Genomic DNA, 19,932 nt, shown 5'->3' with positions numbered 1-19,932 from the left:
TTTACGTTGAATATCACTTCTGATAGAACCACTCTAACTTGTAATTTCTGTCCATTACAAAACTAAATAGTATTACGGAGCAATTCTTTCAGTGGGCGGTAAATCATTTGTATCTCAGCTATGGAATCCAAAATAGGGCAGATGACTCAACCAATTGGCCTTGGAAAGACTGAACGACTTTTACAATCATAATAAACTTCATCTGCAACATCATTCACATTTTTGATGACGTAAGACAAAGTAACATCGCAGTTACATGGCGAAAATCGCAGTTCCTACACCAAACAGCTTTGAAGCATTACATTTACTACACACGCGTTCTAACTTACAGATTCTCGGCGACGTGCTAAAGATTCTCCGTGACGTGGCCGATGGAAGTCAAGGAGTCGAATGACATCGCCAGCACTGCTTATTTTCTGGTCTCTGTTAATTCCAGTTAGCAGAAGATACTGCCCTTAAAGACTCTACATGCATCCACGAAACCAGAAGTACAACACTGACGATCGCTCCAATTTGGTGTGTGAATGAGTTTCAAATAATCGTATTAATTGTCATGTTTGACCGATTTATCATTATACTGGTTACAATAAGCAGTAACTGGAAAGCCGTCTGTATCGTTCAACACCAACCGATTTGTAAAAGTCTACGTACCCCCATCAGTCATTCGCCAAGAGTCTTCTTAAAGTAAAACTATCGTAGTAGCACAGCCCATATTCGTCGTAATTACACTAGTGGCCATTACAATTGCTACACCACCAACATGACGTGCTACAGACGCGAAATTTAACCGACAGGAAGAAGATGCTGTGATATGCAAATGATTAGCTTTTCAGAGCATTCACACAAGATTGCCGCCGGTGGCGACCCCTACAACGTGCTGCCATGAGGAAAGTTACCAACCTATTTCTCATACCCAAACAGCAGTTGACCGGCATTGCCTGGTGAAACGTTGTTGTGATGCCTCGTGTAAGGAGGAGAAATCCCTACCATCACGTTTCCGACTTTGATAAAGGTCGGATTGTAGCCTATCGCGATAGCGGTGTATCGTATCGCGACACTGCTGCTCGCGTTGGTCGAGATCCAATGACTGTTAGCAGAATATGGAATCGGTGGGTTCAGGAGGGTAATACGGAACGCCATGTTGGATACCGACGGCCCCGTATTACTAGCAGTCGAGATGACAGGCATCTTATTCGCATGGCTGTAACGGATCGTGCAGCCACGTCTCGCACCCTGAGTCAACAGATGGGGACGTTAGCAAGACAACAACCATCTGCACGAACAGTTCGACGACGTTTGCAGCAGCATGGACTATCAGCTCGGAGACCATGGCTGCGGTTACGCTTGACGCTGCATCACAGAGAGGAGCGCCTGCGATGGTGTACTCAACGACGAACTTGGGTGCACAAATGGCAAAACGTCATTTTTTAGAATGAATCCAAGTTCTGTTTACAGCATCATGATTGTCGCATCCGTGTTTGGCGACATCGCGGTGAACGCACATTGGAAGCGTGTATTAGTCATCGCCATACTGGCGTATCACCCGGCGTGATGGTTTGGGGTGCCATCGTTTACACGTCTCGGTCACCTCTTGTTCGCATTGACGGCACTTTGAACAGTGGACGTTGCATTTCAGATGTATTGCGACCCGCGGCTCTACCCTTCATTCGATCCCTGCGAAACCCTACATTTCAGCAGGATAATGCACGACTGCATTTTTCAGGTCCTGTACGGGCCTTTCTAGATACAGAAAATGTTCGACTGTTCCCCTGGCCAGCACATTCTCCAGATCTCTCACCAACTGAAAACGTCTGGTCAATGGTGGCCGAGCAACTGGCTCGTCACAATACGGCAGTGACTACTCTTGATGAACTGTTGTATCGTGTTGAAGCTGCATGGGCAGCTGTACCTGTACACGCCATCCAAGCTCTGTTGACTCAATGCCCAGGCGTATCAAGGGCGTTATTACGGCCAGAGGTTGTTGTTCTGGGTACTGATTTCTCGGGATCTATGCACCCAAACTGCGTGAAAATGTAATCACATGTCAGTTCTAGTATAATATAATTGTCCAATGAATACCCGTTTATCATCTGCATTTCCTCATGGTGTAGCAATTTTAATGGCCAGTAGTGTACATAGGGAAAATGATAAAATGTTCAATATACTACTCAGTGAGGCCAGTGTAGTATCAGTCGACGAATACAGCTCTTGTCGACTGGTACTTTCTGCTATATGCGGCAGCTTCGTGGAACAACTGCACGAGTCGTCATGGAGTTCCTGGCCTGAGGACGGTCCCATTTGACTGAAACCGGTTACCGTAACTAATAAATTAATTATTGTTGTGATCTTTACTGTCTCTTTGTGTTGCAATGTTAAATACGATAGCTGTTGTTCAATTACGACTTTTGAAAGTCAGTATAAAAGTGCCCCTAACATGTCCTAAAGAAAAAGAGGAAGAAGCGGCGAGCCATTTCCTGCAGTGATTATCCGTTCATCTAGTGACCTGCAGCAGATTAGCCGCGAAGCTTACGCAATCTAACTGAACCTATCACGCCGAATACCTCGCGGGCACCGAGCAGCGGAATGTGGGATTAACGGAGCGTGAAATTCTGGCAGCGCACCCCTCAGTTCTAATTCCGAACGCCAGAGCATGATTCCTAGTTATTAAAGGCTTCATCAAAAATAACGTCGCGCTTTCTCTAGCTTCAAAATAATGTTGCCTGCACCACCCAAGCATGGTGTCCGAAAGTCTCATAATCATAAACACATATAAACGGACGCTACTTCGGATGTTTAAAAATATAAATACTATCTGAAACCGAAACTTGTTTACAGGCTGACATGTTTGTAAACAGCCACTCATCTACTCGACGCACGAATGTAATTTGATAATGTCTCTTATTTCTCGAATTTATGCTGTGCATCCTCGTCATAATACAGTGCACAATAAGTTATAAAAATATTTTAAAAACAGCAGTAACTCGAGAAATCGTAACACAGTTTTACGAAAGATGGATGTGTTCCAGCACAACCACCTTCGTCATAGATATAAGTATCTCCAAAGACTGCTTTCAGCTGAGTTTGGTCTTCGGAAAAACAAAATTCCACACTGTTCCCTTTAGTTCTCGGTAGGATACCCCTTCCCTCAAGTTTATCAGCACATTCATTACCTCTTTCCCTTCTCCTTTACCTTCTAACGTGTACGTCTGTTCCCTTCCCTCTCTCTCATAGACCGCAGGGAGAGTTTCTGCCCATCGTACTCTTTCGGTCACTTCCTTACTCCGCTCTATTCATTTAACACTAGGAGGACCTCAAGCAGCATACTACCTACAAGGACCGACAGGGCCAAATTGGCTCCATGTTTATTTTTATTTACTTGATCAGATTGTGATAGGTAATGGAATGTAACACACATATATAGCTTTTGTTGATTTTTATTAACAAAATAAATACATTACACACAGACACACACACACACACACACACACACACACACACACACACACACACTCCACCGTAGTTCACTGCTGTTTACTGCTGCACTTGTCGCACCACACTCGTCTTCTCTTCTCACATTTGCCACATACTGCTTTCTCACAACCTGAACAAACAGTAGCAGTATGGTTTCCTTTACATGAGGTACGAATTTTACGCTTCTCTCTCTTAGTTGCCCTCTGTGGTCCGCCTTTACTGTCTGCATGATTCTGGCCTGGCTCTTTATTTCTTGATGATACATACTGCGCTCGAAGCTCTTCGGACAAATGAAAAATATAATTCCGCTTGGTAGGTCGTGTACCAGTCACTTCCCTATACAACACCCAGGAATTTATGGTAGCCAAATCAAAAATGTTGTAAAGCAAATGCATTGGCCAACGTCTTGTACCGGCTTTTGTGGAGTACATCCTTGTCATTTGATCGACAACGTCGACCCCAAATATTGTTTCATTGTAGAATTGCACTGTTTCAGGAGTCTTCTTCTGACTATCAGACAGGGATACATGAGAGTGAAGTGAACTCAGTAACAAAACATTCTTGTCAGTTTTCCCTCGATAAACTGTTAGTGTCGTTCCATCATCATTTTTATACACAATAGTCGAGTGGAGTGGTTGTTTAGTGCTCTTTGCAGCAGGAGGCACCTCCCTTCGTTTACGGTTCAAAGTACCTACTAAAGATGTCGATACTGCCCTCAGACGGTTTTCAAGGCTTAGCGAAGTAAAGTAACTGTCAGTAGTGACATTCAAACTTTAGCCTAAGTATGGTCCCATAAGCCTAAGAACAACATTTTCACCTACGCCTTGGTCAACTGATCGAAGGGGATCAGCACCAGCGTGTGGGAATCCATTCAGTATGTATTTACTAGAAACAACTACAAGTAACCAGAATTTTATGCCAAACGCATCTGGCTTGCTTGCCAGATATTGTGAGAATGGGCATCTTGTTTTAGACGGCAAAAGTTGTTCATCAACTGTAAGATAAGGTTCTGCTTTATAGTTAGACGCACTGTTTTCTATGAAAGCATTCCAAGTATCTGAGACCAAAGCAAATTTGTCAGCCTTGACGCGTTCAGATCTAGTGGACTTGGTGTCAAACCTCATATAGTCTATTATTTCGATAACTCTGTTTCGTCCCATAGTTTTGTAACCTCCCAGCAGAAATTGTTAAATGGAAATGGAGCCAAGCGTAACCTCCCCACAAAAATTTAAAAAATGATAATTGACCATAAACCTCACAATAATATTGATTAAGTAATGAACCATGAATCAAATGTAATCTCCTAACAGAAATAATAATATCTGGTAAATTTTATAAGGACAGCAGCGCTGACCTTCGGCCCTGTATTCTGAATAAAAAAGCAAAAATTCTTACCTCAATAAAAGACTGCAAATATATCTGCTCTTAATTATACATTCTTCGACACAGCTTCGTGCAATGCTGGCGTATATATATTTTTTTTGATTCTTGGAAGTAATGATAATGCATTGGAGATTGAAATGAATGCTTTTCTTTAAAAGAGTTACTTTATACGAGGATTATTCCAAAAGTAAGGTCCGATTCGCCGTAACTATTGAAATTTGGCGCCAATGACAAAACACGCATTCGCGCCGACTCCCGGCAAGCCTTGCGCGTCAAACGCCGCCATTCGCTTTGTTACTGTTGCTGAGTGTAGTTCACAGTGTCACTTTACAATGTTTAAGACAATTGATCAGCCCGCCGATTGTGAAGTAAGGGCAGTGATACGGTTTTTGTCTGCAAGAAACAATTCAGCGGCGGAAATCCATCGGCAGATTACTGAAGTGTACGGTCCTAATATAATGAGCGACAGTAAAGTGCGCAAGTGGGTGCGAGCTTTTAATGAAGGACGGGATAATGTGCACGATGAACCACGGTGTGGCCGACCATCAGTGATTTCAGACGATTTGGTCAATACGGTTGACAAAAAAATTCGTGAAGATCGCCGATTCACTATTACAGACGTAGACATGCATTTTCCGAATGTGAGTAGAACAACTTTGTACAGAATTGTGTCTGAACATTTGAAGTTTCACAAATTGTGTGCCCGTTGGGTTCCCAGGCTGCTTACTGAGCCCCAACGAATGAAAAGAATGGCTTTTGCTCTTGATTTTTTGGAGCGATATCATAAGGAAGGTGACAGTCTTTTAGACAATGTTGTCACAGGGGATGAGACATGGGTTTCTCACATCACTCCAGAGTCTAAACGTCAGTCAATGCAATGGCGTCACACGTCATCGCCAGTCAAGGTCAAGGCAAAGCAGACAATCTCAACACGTAAGGTTATGGCGACTGTGTTCTGGGATAGACGTGGAGTATTGTTAGTCGACTTTATGGAGAGAGGAACAACGATTAATAAAGCCGCCTACTGCGCTACCCTGACTAAACTTCGACGTGCAATCCAGAATAAGCGACGTGGTCTTTTGTCGTCTGGAATCTTGTTGTTGCATGACAATGACAGACCCCACACTGCAAATGAAACGCAAGCTCTGATTAAGAAATTTGGATGGGAACAGATGGACCATCCTCCTTACAGTCCGGACCTGGCGCCAAGTGATTTCCACCTGTTCCGTTACTTAAAGGAGTTTCTCGGCGGCAAGCGCTTCGACACAGATGATGAAGTGAAAGAAGCAGTTAGGGACTGGTTATCGTCACAGGCGGCCGATTTCTATAACATGGGCATTCAAAAGCTTGTTGAACGATGTGACAAATGTTTAAATAAGTATGGAAGTTATGTAGAAAAACAGATAAAGATATAAGGAATGTAAATAAAACAATTGTTTTGAAAAAACATTTTAGTTTTGATTTTTTTTTTATAACCGGACCTTACTTTTGGAATAACCCTCGTATTATAAAAATTATTATTGGGGCATTTTTCTGAACAAATTTAATTACAATTAACATACATTATTAATTATGTGCAATGCTGCTTCTTTACCTTCTACAACAATACTCATCGTCCAGAGTCCTGACCAGAGTCGCGAGCAGACCACACAGCCGACGCATGCCGACTCCCGCAGACTACTACCGTCCACTCGCTACTACAGCCGACCGACTATTACTGTATCCGACTGACTGTTACTGTCCACTCGCGCAGACTAGCGCAGACTCGCGACAAGCAGCAACTAACAATAAACTACTCTTTGGTCAGAGATTCTGTCATGCTTCGCCCATCGCCGGCGAAGCATACTCCTTACAGTTTGTCTGAAAAACGGAGGACCCCATACTGTTGGCCATAGGCTTTTGAGAGGAAAATTCTTTGACCCATACACTCCTCTTGCATGCATTATGGCGACAAAAGCATCCAGTTGTTCAGTGTCTACTGCCCAGGAATCGTCTTGTGTTCGACGACGAGCGTCAGCTTCAGTACAGTGCTTGATGTGGCGCATCATGGAAGCACTGAAAACTAACCGCCAAGCACTAAGAAGTTTCCCACTTTGAATTTTCCTTTTAGCATATTATGTTGGTCCTGAGCTCTCCCGCAAAATGTTATGACTTTGTAGACGACCTGAAAACATATGAAAAAAGAACAGTATTTTTAGAACGTGTAATGTACTGATATTATATGAGTATATCTCTTCTTGTAATTTTACAAACTAAAACTCTACACAAAGAGCAGAATATTACTCACTTGCATTAGAACCGACTGGTACAATTTTCCACACAATCCCATCTTTTGCTGTTTCTTTTTCTTCAGTAGTTTGCCAAGTATCAGTTTTTGACTGACTTTCCGGGGAAGCAAATGATGTCTGGGTTGTTGATCTTATAGAGCTAGAATTTGGAACATCAGAAGGCATGCTGGATGTAGAAGCTTCATATTCCCCTAAATTTAGCGGAAAACTGTCCTGGGCTGTGTTTACGTCATCACATTCCTTGCACGAATCACATTCTTCATCTGCACACACTGGAACTACTAAACTTTCTTCATTGTCCTGATCGCTGTCGGAAAACTCAAATTCTTCACCTGAACTTTCATCTTCTATCTTTTTCAGTTCTGCTAGTATTTCAGCGTCTGTTAGCCACTTCTTGTATTCGTAGCTCATGACTGCAGGGACGACTCTCAGATACCGTCACAACAGACAATAACTGAAATCCTTGATTCAACTAACCAGCAATCAGCGGTGGATTGAATGACATTGCTGTCGCATATTTGAACAACAAAAGGACAACAGGTGATGTGATTTCATACGCAGTATTGCAAAGAAGTAGCCTCTAAATACAGAGAACTGTTGGAGGGGCCAAACTGGCCCCGCCGTCATTCGAGATGGTAAGCTTCATATTTCACAACCTAATAAAAATAGGACACTCCAAAACGCGGTGGTTAATATTTCATATGACTGATGAAAAGTCACAAAATATCAAGTCAGTCGAACTTAATATTTGCTCAGAAAACAAGTGAAAAGATCGAAAAGGGGCCAATTTGGCCCCTCGGTCCTTCTAGTGTTAATTTTCTCCATTATTCTCCCAGACAGATTTCGAACAATTCTAAATGCTTCTCCCCTTTCTTTCTTAATAACCAGTTTTCGGAGTTATGTGCAACTATACTTCAAACACAGTGTTTTGTAAATCACTTCCTCAGATCAATTTACATTCCTCTTGCATTCAGTAATCCTTGCCTTTTCGTAAGTGCTTTATTTCCACTGACTACCATTGTTCTTATTGCTGGGGTGCACATTTCATCTGCGTTACGTGGTGGTATGCACGGTCAAGTTCCTTTCCCTTTAGTGTTATACTCGTATTTCCCGGGCTCTCTGTCGTTGCCAAGTGGGTGTGCTGAAAAGTAATACTTCCGAATATCTTATGTCAAAAAGTAACGCTTTTATTTAAAGACTTTGTTAACATTTCTCATCTTTCTTCTTCATGTCTACATATTTACATCTCAACACAGTCACCATGGCAACGAACACGTTTATTCCAACGAGAGTCCAATTGGTTGACGAAGCCGCAACCTCACCTCTGTTGGCTGCGCTTCGTCACTATCAAAGAGAAGTCCTCGAAGATGTCCTTTACATTATGCAAACAGATGAAAATCGGATGGGGTCGAGTCAGGACTGTCTGGAAGGATCATTAGTAACGGTGAACACAACGCACTGGATTGTTGCAGATACCGCAGCGTCCGTATGTGGTCGTTCGTTGTCAAGCTGAAGCAGAGGGTGCTCCATGCGCGGATGAGCTCTTCGAATTATTAGTGCTTTCAGTTTTTTTGATGGTCTCTCACGCACTGACGTGGTTGCGTGATTCGCCGACATGGTACATCCTACAATTCGGAGTACCCTAGCGGCAGAGGTTTGCAACTTGCGTCAGCGAACCGGGAAAGTCGACCGAGTAATATGCACGACGTGTAATACTCCAACCGATATTTAGAACAGAATAAAAAATTCAGAGGCGGTACTTTTCAGCACGCCCTCGTAATTTCATTACTTATTGGCATCAAACTTAAATTTCTCACGTCTGTGTGAGAGAAAAGTCTTGACGAGCTAACTGGCGCCGTCCGATGTGGCCGAGCGGTTCTAAGCGCTTCAGTGCGGAACCGCGCTGCTGCTACGGTCGCAGGTTCGAATCCTGCCTCGGCTATAGATGTGTGTGGTGTCCCTAGATTAGTTAGGTTTAAGTAGTTCTAAGTCTAGGGGACTAATGACCTCAGATGTTAAGTCACATAGTGCTTAGAGCCATTTGAACCATTTTGGGCTAACTGGCCCTCCATGTCTTTGTCGAGAGTTCTATCCGTACCGGTTTGCTTATTTTCCGCATCTGTGATCATCCTAACACTCGTTTCTTGATAAGGGGCATTATTTTACAGTTAAATCAATTGGAATACTTGGAATGCTATTTTCTTTCACATTTTATTGCTGGAACCATATCCCCTACAGTCCACCTTACAAAAATACCATTAATGTTTATACTTCCGAGGAATTTTTCACCAAAAAGAGAAAATACTTATTATAACGAGAGACAATAGAAATCAACGGGCCTTTCACCTTAGAACCGTCTAAACGTCCCTTAATTGCAACGGTCGCCAACGAGTGTCTCTTCTAGCAGACTACAAACTATTTTTCGTTTGTTTAGTAGTCTCCATCATGAACACCCACCAAAGTATATACAGAAAGCACGTGGAACTAGTAATGCCGTGTCCATGTGTCGAAAAATATGAAGTACTTAGTTACACCTGTTAACACTGTATGCAGCTCACCTGTACATGTTAGCCAATGTTTCTCAATTCTCATTACACTTTCAAGAAGTATATGTTCGATGTTTCAGGAACGACATACAGTAAACTTCCGTGTGGTGTTCTACCGGTTATTTCCGCTTGATTACCTAATGTCAGTAACATAAATCATTTAAAGTGTTGAAATTTCCCAACTGTCTAAATTTCCCTACACGATCTTACTGAATTAATCCTCGAAGGAATCCTACCCCACGTTGAAATTATTTCTGTTTTAGTTGATACATTCACCCTTTATACTTCAAGCTTATTCTAATCTCAAATATAAATTACTTGTAACTGTTTCTTTGAACTTCATTCATGACACGTCATTCAAACTAAATTACACCCAACTTTTATCATTTTTGACACACAGTTGATTGAATTATGATTACTTTCACTATGGTTATTCGATTTATGGCAAACTTTCAATATGGTCTAGACGCTGCGAGTATATATACATCTCTATGGTGAACCTACAGAAGTTCCCCCGGAAAATTAATTATTGTCTTTCGTGTTTCAGCTTTGACGGTGCGATTTTTGACGAGGCGGTTCATCGGCGAGTATCGTTCGGATACTGGTGAGTCAAGCTTCAGATTTAAGCAGTGTTGTACGACACAACCTTGCATCGAATAACAATAATAATAATAATGATGATAATAATAATAGAGTGCATGGGAAGGCAGAGAACTAATCTTCCAGATTCGTAGAAATACAAAAGTATAAATCCTCGGTGAAATCTCTGACACTTTTCAGATATGTACCAGTGTTCGACAACGAGTCAGTGTCTCCCTTCTGCTGTTTCATTTGGTCTGGACGATGGGAAAATGACACGAACAGTATTAACATCTGCAATTCAGTATACAAAGTCAATATTAATCGTAGAGTCTTCTCTTATGATTCAGTGGTGATTACTAAGACTAAAGATCAAATTAATACGCCACAAAGAAATTACACAAGTTCGACACAAGGTCATACATTCGCATATTTGAGGAGAAATTTCATTGCATGGAAAAACTGCATCAAAATAGCAGGAAAGTCCGACTAAAAGTGGAATGTGGGACGTTTTACAAGTGTTTTCCTTCAAAGGCCTTGGGGAGATACAACGGCGTTCAGGGTTGAAGAGCAGAGAAATTATGTAGATAGCCACGAATAAGCAACATTCATAATCCCATTTAACCTCCACAACAAAAAAGTATTATTCGTAATATGAAATTTTACCATAAGTGCTGTGTATCTGAGGCCATATCTGCTGAAGGGTACTCCAAAGTTGCAGAAATTGAGAAACAGGAGCGGAATATTCTGAGGAAAATATGTATCTTCATTCTTGCAGGTTTTCTTCAGGATGGCCTGCTGCATCAATAGAGTTAATGTATCAGCTGGCGGGTTGCTGGCGAGGGTAAGACATCACTTCAGAAGCATCCTCTGGAAGACAATAAAGAATGTGCAGTAGAAGGATGTGGAGGAAATACAAGGGTTTGACATAAACGTGGGAACACCTCCATACTCTGCACATGATCTCTAATCTTAGCAGAAACTCTTTCAGGCACTTTCGATTTTCCTACTAAAGAGCACCGACAAAAATTACCTTCTCCTGCTTGCCTTCAAAACGTACAAGCAACTCCCATTCCTGCAACTTCACATTCGGTTTATTCGGTATCTAAAACACATCAGTTGCAAATATAATCTCATACCTTATTTTTGTAGTCGTGTAGAATATACAACGATCAGCAGGCGTCAGACTAGTTCTGCAGTCGTTCGTGAAAAGAAAGCGGCGCCATTGGTCTTGGGTTTGTTCTAGGTGTTCCATTACCCAATTTCTTAATGCCCCATGGTGTTGTCAGTTTCCTTCTTCTGTTCGTAATGGACACCCAAATACCAGATTGGTGTGTGGAGACAGTTGCGTAACGTCCGGTTCGACACAGCCTTCCCTGGTTCCCAAAAATGGCAGGACGCAGTTCAGCTGCATTATCTTTGGTATACGAATATGTATAAACCGTGATCTGTAGATAGTGTTCGTTAGTTGGTGCTGACTGCGAACGACCTCTACGAGGCAGATCTTGACTACTTTGCGTCTCTCGATAGTATTTGATTGTTTGAATTCCTTTGCTGTGGTGCACTCCGATTTCGTGAGCAATTTCCCCTGCTTACAGACCTTCTTTCCGCAAAGAGACAGTGTGCGAACCCTCTAGGGTCGAAATGACCCTTTGAGGCATGCTGACGGTTCCAGCACTGCACACCAGTCTCATTGTCCTGAGCACCATAGGAGACTGAGACACACCGGCGGTAAGGTGGGGGTTCCCTACAACTGTTACACCTGTAACTAAAATAATAATTTCCCTCCTTCTTGAGGCATCTACAGCTACATAATTACTCTGTAATTTATATTCCGGACTTTGGCAGTTACAGTGCACCAGATCTTAACAAGTACAACGAAAACAAAGTGAAAAACGCTGAAACTGATTCCATTTGTCTTATCCAAGAAAGACAGTTATGGCACGTAAAATAAAACAATACTTATCCCAGCTACATTATTTTATACCTGTGACCATCATAGTAGTATAACAATTGTGTCATCGTTATATTGGAGAATACACTGCACGGGAAAGAAAAAATTGTTCCCTTTTTATATAAAATTACTTGCAAATGTTTTGCATTTGAGATTGCGAAGTATGTAATTACTGCTACGGATCCTCCACTATAACGGCGGATAGTTGTCATTGTTACATACAGTCCTTGGGCTTGAACTGCCGTTGAAATAGATGCTACGGCAACATCTTTCTCGTTGTGCAGACACAAACTTCACGTAGCCTGAATTCAATCTCACTTTGCCGAATACTAACAGATGATTGAGGTAATAAGTTATAAAGGGGAAGGAAAATTGTCAATCAGTAATGCCTAGGTAACGGGAACACGGAAGTACTTTCTTTATTTTTGGTTTCCTTTTATCTAAATTTCAGAAGTTTGTGACTTGGTGCAAATTAGCCCAATTACTGGTAATTATCAACGCATAAGGTGTGCCGTTAACCGAGTTCATTTCAAAATAACGAACTTTAAATAGGTCGGTGGAAACAGACTAATCGTAAATAGTCTGAACCATGTAGTTGGTGATTCTGCTTTACCCATGAGGATAGTTAGTCTCAGGCACTGCTCACTGCACGTATCTTTAATATTTTAAATGACGCCAAAATTCTGAATGGCACTCTGCCGCGGTATTACATATTCCGTCGCTTCTTTCGGTGATCTCTGCAGTGATCTTTTGCGTCGATATCCTCTACGTTTCTTGTCCAGTCTCACTAAATTATTCATTACCGAACCGTCCTCTGCTGGCTTCTACTGACTGCTCCTCAACAATATTTTATCAGTAACAGTTCTCGCGTCCATGTTAGTACCAAAATGTTTGATAATATCACATAACATGAAAAACGTACCAACATTACAGTTTAATAAACATCATTTTACATCATATTGTTAACGTTAACAGACTGTAAAGAGACACAACTTGAAATTAATGTTTTGAAAAAAAATATGTGCAAATTGTTGTATCCATAACACAGAGACAATTTGACCAAAAGTATTCCAGTATTATCATGTGGCTTAACTATCGACGCATTTATACTAGGGTCGTTCAATAAGTAAAGCCCCACATTTTTTTCACAGAACTTATTTATTGTTAAGAGTCAGAATTTCGTGGCAATATACATCAACTTGTCCATGTCCTACTTTTCTACGTAGTCTCCATCACGTTCTATTTCCGTACGCCAACGTTGTGGAATAGCATGTATTACCTGCTGTAAAAACTCTCGTCCTCTAGGCGTAGCCATGTTTTCACTGCATGACTGACACTCTCCCATCTTCAAAGTGTGTCTCCCGCAGAGAATCTTTAAGCGGCCCAAAGAGACGGAAGTCCGAGGGTCCCAGGTCTGGACTGAAGGGTGAATGAAACAATGTCGTCCAACCCAATTTGGCGATGTGTTCCCGGGTTATCGCGTTGGAGCAAGATTTCTGCTGGATTCTTGTCCAATCGGTCACGTCGGAAACGGTTCTTGAGTTTATTCATAATCTTCACGTTTGCCTCTGAATTAATGGTTGACAATCTTGGCATTACATCCACGAGACTGACGCCGTCACAATCCCAGAAGACTGTCACCATGGCTTTTCTGACAGACGGGGTTGTCTTGAATTTCTTCTTTTGTGGTGAATGAGGATGATTCCACTACATGGAGTGCCTTTTTGTTTCCGGTGCAAAGTGGTGTACCGAACTTTCGTCCCCCGTAACGATCCGTGACAGAAAGGCCTCTCTGTCGGTCTCAAAACACTCCTAAAATTCAGATGAAACGGCATTTTTCTGAATCTTGTGAGTCGCTGTGAGCATTCGTGGAACCCATCGTAAGCACCTCCTTGTATATCCGAGAGTCTCAATCATTGCAGGCGCACATCCAATGCTGGCCGACAACCGTAGATCCAATTGTCGAGTTTTGATGCGCCGGTCGGCATGAATAATGGTATCCGCACGATTCAGCATGTCTGGTGCAGTGGCTGTGACAGGCCGTTCCACGTCCCAGGTGTGGCTGATCATGGAGCTCTGTTTCTGCATATCCTGAGGCTGTAAGTTCCCTTACCCATCACCCAGCTGTAGTCCTATCAACTACAGCATCGCTATATACTGCACACAAACGTTTATGGATGTTCACTACCGTTTCTTTTTCTGCACACAAGAATTCAATAACAGCACGCTGTTTGTAACATGAGTCGTATGTAGCCGCCATTTTGACGCTGTAATACGGCTCTGCCGGCTGCCAGAACGGTTCCAAACTTCACCGGCGCAAAAAACAAACATCAAATGTGAAGCCTTAATAAGGACGTTTGCCTATGTATATTAATGGCTTTTTTTTTAAATGTGGGGCGTTACTTATTGAACGACCCTCGTAGCTATCACTTTGCAGTGGTCCCTTAATCATGAGTGTTCCCAATACTTGTCGATATCATTTCTACTTAATCTGGTGATACAAATGTCCATAGAACTTGGAGATGAGGGACTGCATTCAAAAGGCACATTGCGTGCTGTTGAAATTCATTGCGAATGAAGGTTTACGAGTTGCGACATAGTGGCAGCAAAGTTTTCCGAGTTCTCGGAAGATATTTTTATATGTTTTATTCCAGCTAAGGGTCGCAGAAAAATTTGGTGTAATATGTTATTAATGTCGGTCCGTAAAGACTGTCCTCAGATGTGGCTATACACAGTTCGTTAATCACATAGAGACGGCATATGTATAAATGATACACTCATATTAATACGCCAAACAACATCCAATAACTTTTTTTCACAGAATCAGCTTGCGTTTACAACTTTGCATGTGGTACTTCAATTTTGTGTACGTGCGGCAAAGCTCGTTTGGCGTATTATTGTGACTGTACCACTTTTACATGTGTTGACTGTGTGTAGTCTCCCCAAAAATGTTAATTACAGACCGAAATTAGTAACCTGATCTATAAGAATTTATGTGATCCGCAACTGCAATAAAAGTACATAATTGCAGATTTACTTCCTAACGAATTCATATGTCAAAAGAGAAATTTCCGAGCGAAATATAACAAACTGTTTACTCATGAGAGGGAGAACATTCTTTTTTTAAGTTTTTGCGTGATACTGCTGGGGGTAATTTTCACAGTATCTGCCAGCATTAACCCATTATTGGCCAGCGTTACACTGATGGTACACGCGACAGGATTGGACGTTTACTAATTTTTAGACAATAATGAACTTCTATAATCTTGTTATGCTCGTTTAAAGATTTTTGAAAATTTGTTTTTCATTGCTATGTTAATAATTGTGAGAAGTAGTACATGACTGGCAACAAATCGCAACTGAATTAAAACATTCCCTAACGATTTTCGAAATTGAAGGTCCCGTGCGTTAAGCTCCAACTACCATTCCGCGTTCAGAGTCTGTTAATTACCCTCGTGCAGCCGTAACGACATTGAGGACCTTTTCACATGAAGTACCTGAATAGATACGACAGCTCCGCTTCGCTTCGCTTGGTTGCGTGAGCGAACTAACTTCGTCTTTGGCAGGTTTAGTACCGAAGTGCTATTCCTGGAATTCCTGATGGAGTGGTTTTGTGGTACCTAGCGTAGTGGACTGGCCTTGGGTTTCATGTGTGGGGCGATCCGCAGGTGTTGCGGAGTATTACTTGCGCAACAGGTCCGGCGAACGCGCAGACGGTCGGTGGTGATGCTGATGGCCCAGACCACTACAGAGCGAGCTTGGGCAGTGCTTAGCATTCGGGAGGACATGGGTCAAACCCGTGTACGGCCATTCTGATTTAGGTTTCCCACGATTTCCCTAAATCACCGGGATGAATCCTTTGAAAGGGCACAGCAGACTTCCTTCCCCATCCTTCCCTAATCCGATGGGACCGGTGACCTCGTTGTTTGGTCACCTCCCCCAGATCAACCATGCAACCAATCCAGACCACTTGAAACCTTCCCATCTCCTCTATATCTCCTTTGTTACACAACCTTCCCTTCTACAATAACCTACGAAACCTTCCCTTAGGATTTCTATCTCTCGTTTAATAATAACAAATGAAATCTTCCCTTTGAAATTAATTCTCTTTCTCAATAATAATAAGTGCAATCTTCGCATACAAATTTAAATGCTGCTTATTAAAAGTGATTTGCTGATTATTTCGACGAAACAAAGAATATGTCGTCGTCGTGGCCCTCAGTCGTTACCTGCAATAACCCAAAACTGTTCCTTACCTTCTGTACTGTTACTGGATCGCCATCTGACTGCTACATCGAACTGCGACATGAATATACTTACTCTGTTTTACTATACTCTTTTAGCTGCTGCTGGGCTGTCATAATAAGTGGCTGTATTTATTACCAAAGGCGACGTTATTCTTTAATAGCAAATCTGTCGTTCTTCTTTAATTAATTTGACTGAAGTTACGTAATTCATAGTTAAACTTTTTCTTCACAACAATAAAATTTTGCAAAGTTTTACGTTGATGGTTTTAGGGATGTATTATAATCAGTATTGCAATATTGCTGGCAAAATTAATTATATTCTGAAAACGATTCTTCAAATATTTACTGTTGGTAATGAAATGATTTTACAAAAGTTCAAATGGCACTTACTTTTTACAACAATCCTAAAAATAACATTGCCCAAACATACCTTCAGTAGTCTTGAGTTTCTAAAAAAAATAATTCAATGATTAAATGAAACAACAAGTTCACTGGACTGGTAACAGTGAACTTGTTGTTTCATTTAATGTCAGTAACAGTCATGGTAAAGCCTAACCTAAAAATGTTCGCATTTAAAGTAATTCAATGATATTAGTTCCTCTTATGATAACAGTTACCTGATGTCTCTGTACATCCGTTTATAATCTCTTGTAAGTCATAGCTGGTGGCTGGCAGGCACACCGCTCCTCTCAACCTCTCGCTTCAGACCTCCTACCAACTCGCTTCACCTCTCGCTTACTACTGACTTCCTATAAAACGCTGAAGTGCGGTCTCTCGCGCCAACAATGCTTTCTGGTGCAGACAATCCCTGCTACCATTACAAAATGTTTCAATGCGCGGTCTTTCCCGCTCGTTTCTTAAAATGTATCCAAACGCAGTCTCTCCCGCCCTTTGAAAATTATGTCAATGTGCGGTCTCTCCCGCCAACAATACTCTGGTGCAGACATTCCCTGCTACCACAATTATTTCCAAAATGACAAATATTAATTATTCCTACTTAATCCTATTAATAAAATATAAACATCTTTCATAAATTGTGGTTTGACAATAGACAACAGAAATATACACGTCTTACAGGCACAGCGCCATTTTCAGTGTCTGATTTTGCACGTTTTGGAGGTCGACAATGTGGGAGTCAGCAGTATTCCTCCACACCACAACCGCGTACTCCAACATGGGTCGGACCAGCGTCAGGTATAGCGCAGTGCCATGGCGTGGGGGAAGCGTCGACTCAGTGTTAAGGAAGGGGTAGAGCAGCCGTAGGCGCCCCACAGCCGTGTTTGGGATCTCATCGATATGCGGTAGACTTGTAAGCCTCTGGTCAAGTTTGACCCCGAGGTAAATGGCGGTCTTGATCCACTGGATGGAGCCTCCCGCGATGGTGACCGGGAGGAGATTGGATTGTTTTTGGGGGAGTAGACAAGACAGCGAGGTCATCGGTCTCATCGGATTAGGGAAGGACGTGGAAGGATGTCGGCCGTGCCCTTTCAAAGGAACCATCCCAGCATTTTCCTGGAGAGGTTTAGGGAAATCACGGAAAACCTAAATCAGGATCGCCGGACGCGGGATTGAACCGTCGTCCTCCCGAATGCGAGTCCAGTGTGCTGATTACTGCGCCACCTCTCTCGGTTGACCAGGAGGAGAGCCGGAGGGATTTGTTTTCTGGTGAAAAATGACAGCTCCATCATTGCAATGCCCTTTTGCACCTTGTGTACGTGATACTACCGCCGTCCGCAAATGTGAATAATGCTATCCCAAGACTTTTGTCACGTAGGAACCTGTACACTGGCGTTCTTAGCAGACCGCTGCTTACCTCACAGCTATTCGCCGCTACAGCACGTGGCTGCCACACAGATCGGCCCTAAGGCGCGCCGTGTTTACGCCGTTTCGCGATCCCAGACCGTCCCAGTCCCCGGTCCAGCTGCCGGCGCTCTTTGTACCTCTGCCTCCCACGCCCTCCCCTCCACGTGTCTATACTTAGCGCGTGCGCGCTCCCCGTATCTCCGATGCGTACATCTCGTGACGTCAGCTGGACAGAAACTGCCGCGGCGGAGCCGTTTTGGCCACCACAACAAATAGTGGAGGCTAATTCTGAAATGTAGCTTTAGGGGTAATTCCTCTCGGTTCGGACGTACCGCAGGCCGCGACCAAGGGCACCGGTGCGGGAAATTCATTCATGCTCGTTGACTGTGAGCGCTGCCGGGCCCGTCAGCAAGGTGCTGTGTGACACGTGCGAGTACACGCTGCTACTACTGTGTCGGTGCGTTAGGTGCGTAAGTATTTTTATTTTTTTTTTAATTTTACACGTCTGGTTCTGTAGGCCAAATTGAGGAGCAAATCTCCAAGGTCATGGAATGTGTCAGTACTTGAAATTACAACATAAAAATAATAACAGATGAAATAAAATGTTAATCAAACCAAAAAAGACAAGCTGTAAGTTTATTTAAACGCAGTCCACAATATACAGGGTGTCCGAAGAGTCTTTCCCTGCCGGCCGCGGTGGTCTAGCGGTTCTAGGCGCGCAGTCCGGAACCGCGCGACTGCTACGGTCGCACGTTCGAATCCTGCTTCGGGCATGGATGTGTGTGATGTCATTAGGTTAGTTAGGTTTAAGTAGTTCTAAGTTCTATGGGACTGATGACCACAGATGTTAAGTCCCATAGTGCTCAGAGCCATTTTGAATCACTCTTTCCCTGATTACATAAATTGATAACTCAAGCTAGAAGTAAGATACAAATATGAAACTGGTGTCTAATTGTTTACAAACTATCAAAGTTTTTTCACACATCAGTAAACTTCCACATGAGCACCCCTGGTAGCACGTAGCACATCTAGGCGATATTCAGTTTCCGTCCACACATCAGCCAACATCACTGGAGGGATCGATTCAACGACTGTGGTTATCCTTTGCCGCAGGGTTTCAAGATCTGGTACACGTGTTCGGTAGACCTCATCCTTGACATAAACCCACAAAAAGAAGTCTTATGGAGTTATGTCAGGAGAGCGTGGAGGCCAAACCGTTGGCCCATCACGACCAATCCATCGCCCATATCGAGATAGGCACGGACGTCCAAACCCCAATGAGGTGGTGCACCGTCTTGCTGAAACAAGACATCGGGGTGATACTGAAGCAGCTGACGAACAGCATACAGTTGCAACACATTCAGATACACTGCAGATGCGGTGGTAGTCTCAGCGAAGAAGAATGGCCCGATAATTCGATCGTGCAATAGCGCGCACCAAACACTCACCTTTGGACTGCCTCTGGTGCACTCCATGACCTCGCCAGGCGATTGTGAACCCCAAATGCGGTCCGCAGCTCGTGGTCGTGCGGTAGCGTTCTCGCTTCCCATGCCCGGGTTCCCGGGTTCGATTCCTGGTAGGGTCAGGGATTTTCTCTGCCTCGTGATGACTGGGTATTGTGTGATGTCCTTAGGTTAGTTAGGTTTAAGTAGTTCTAAGTT

General features: G+C 42.9%; 1 protein-coding gene across 1 annotated transcript in view; it reads left to right on the top strand.

The window, feature by feature from the left end:
* The window catches only part of LOC126456620 (ras-like protein family member 11B), a 386,905-nt gene that overhangs the window by 77,335 nt on the left and 289,638 nt on the right, over nt 1–19,932 (top strand). Inside the window, exon 3 of the mRNA XM_050092364.1 lies at nt 10,236–10,292. Within this exon, the coding sequence (XP_049948321.1) occupies nt 10,236–10,292 (57 nt within the window). The remainder of the gene's footprint in view (nt 1–10,235; nt 10,293–19,932) is intronic.

The sequence above is a fragment of the Schistocerca serialis genome, chromosome 2, assembly GCF_023864345.2.
Source record: "Schistocerca serialis cubense isolate TAMUIC-IGC-003099 chromosome 2, iqSchSeri2.2, whole genome shotgun sequence".
Lineage (NCBI taxonomy): Eukaryota > Metazoa > Arthropoda > Insecta > Orthoptera > Acrididae > Schistocerca > Schistocerca serialis.
The sequence above is the reverse complement of the archived record's forward strand: the minus strand, read 5'-3'. Positions and strand labels throughout refer to the sequence as shown.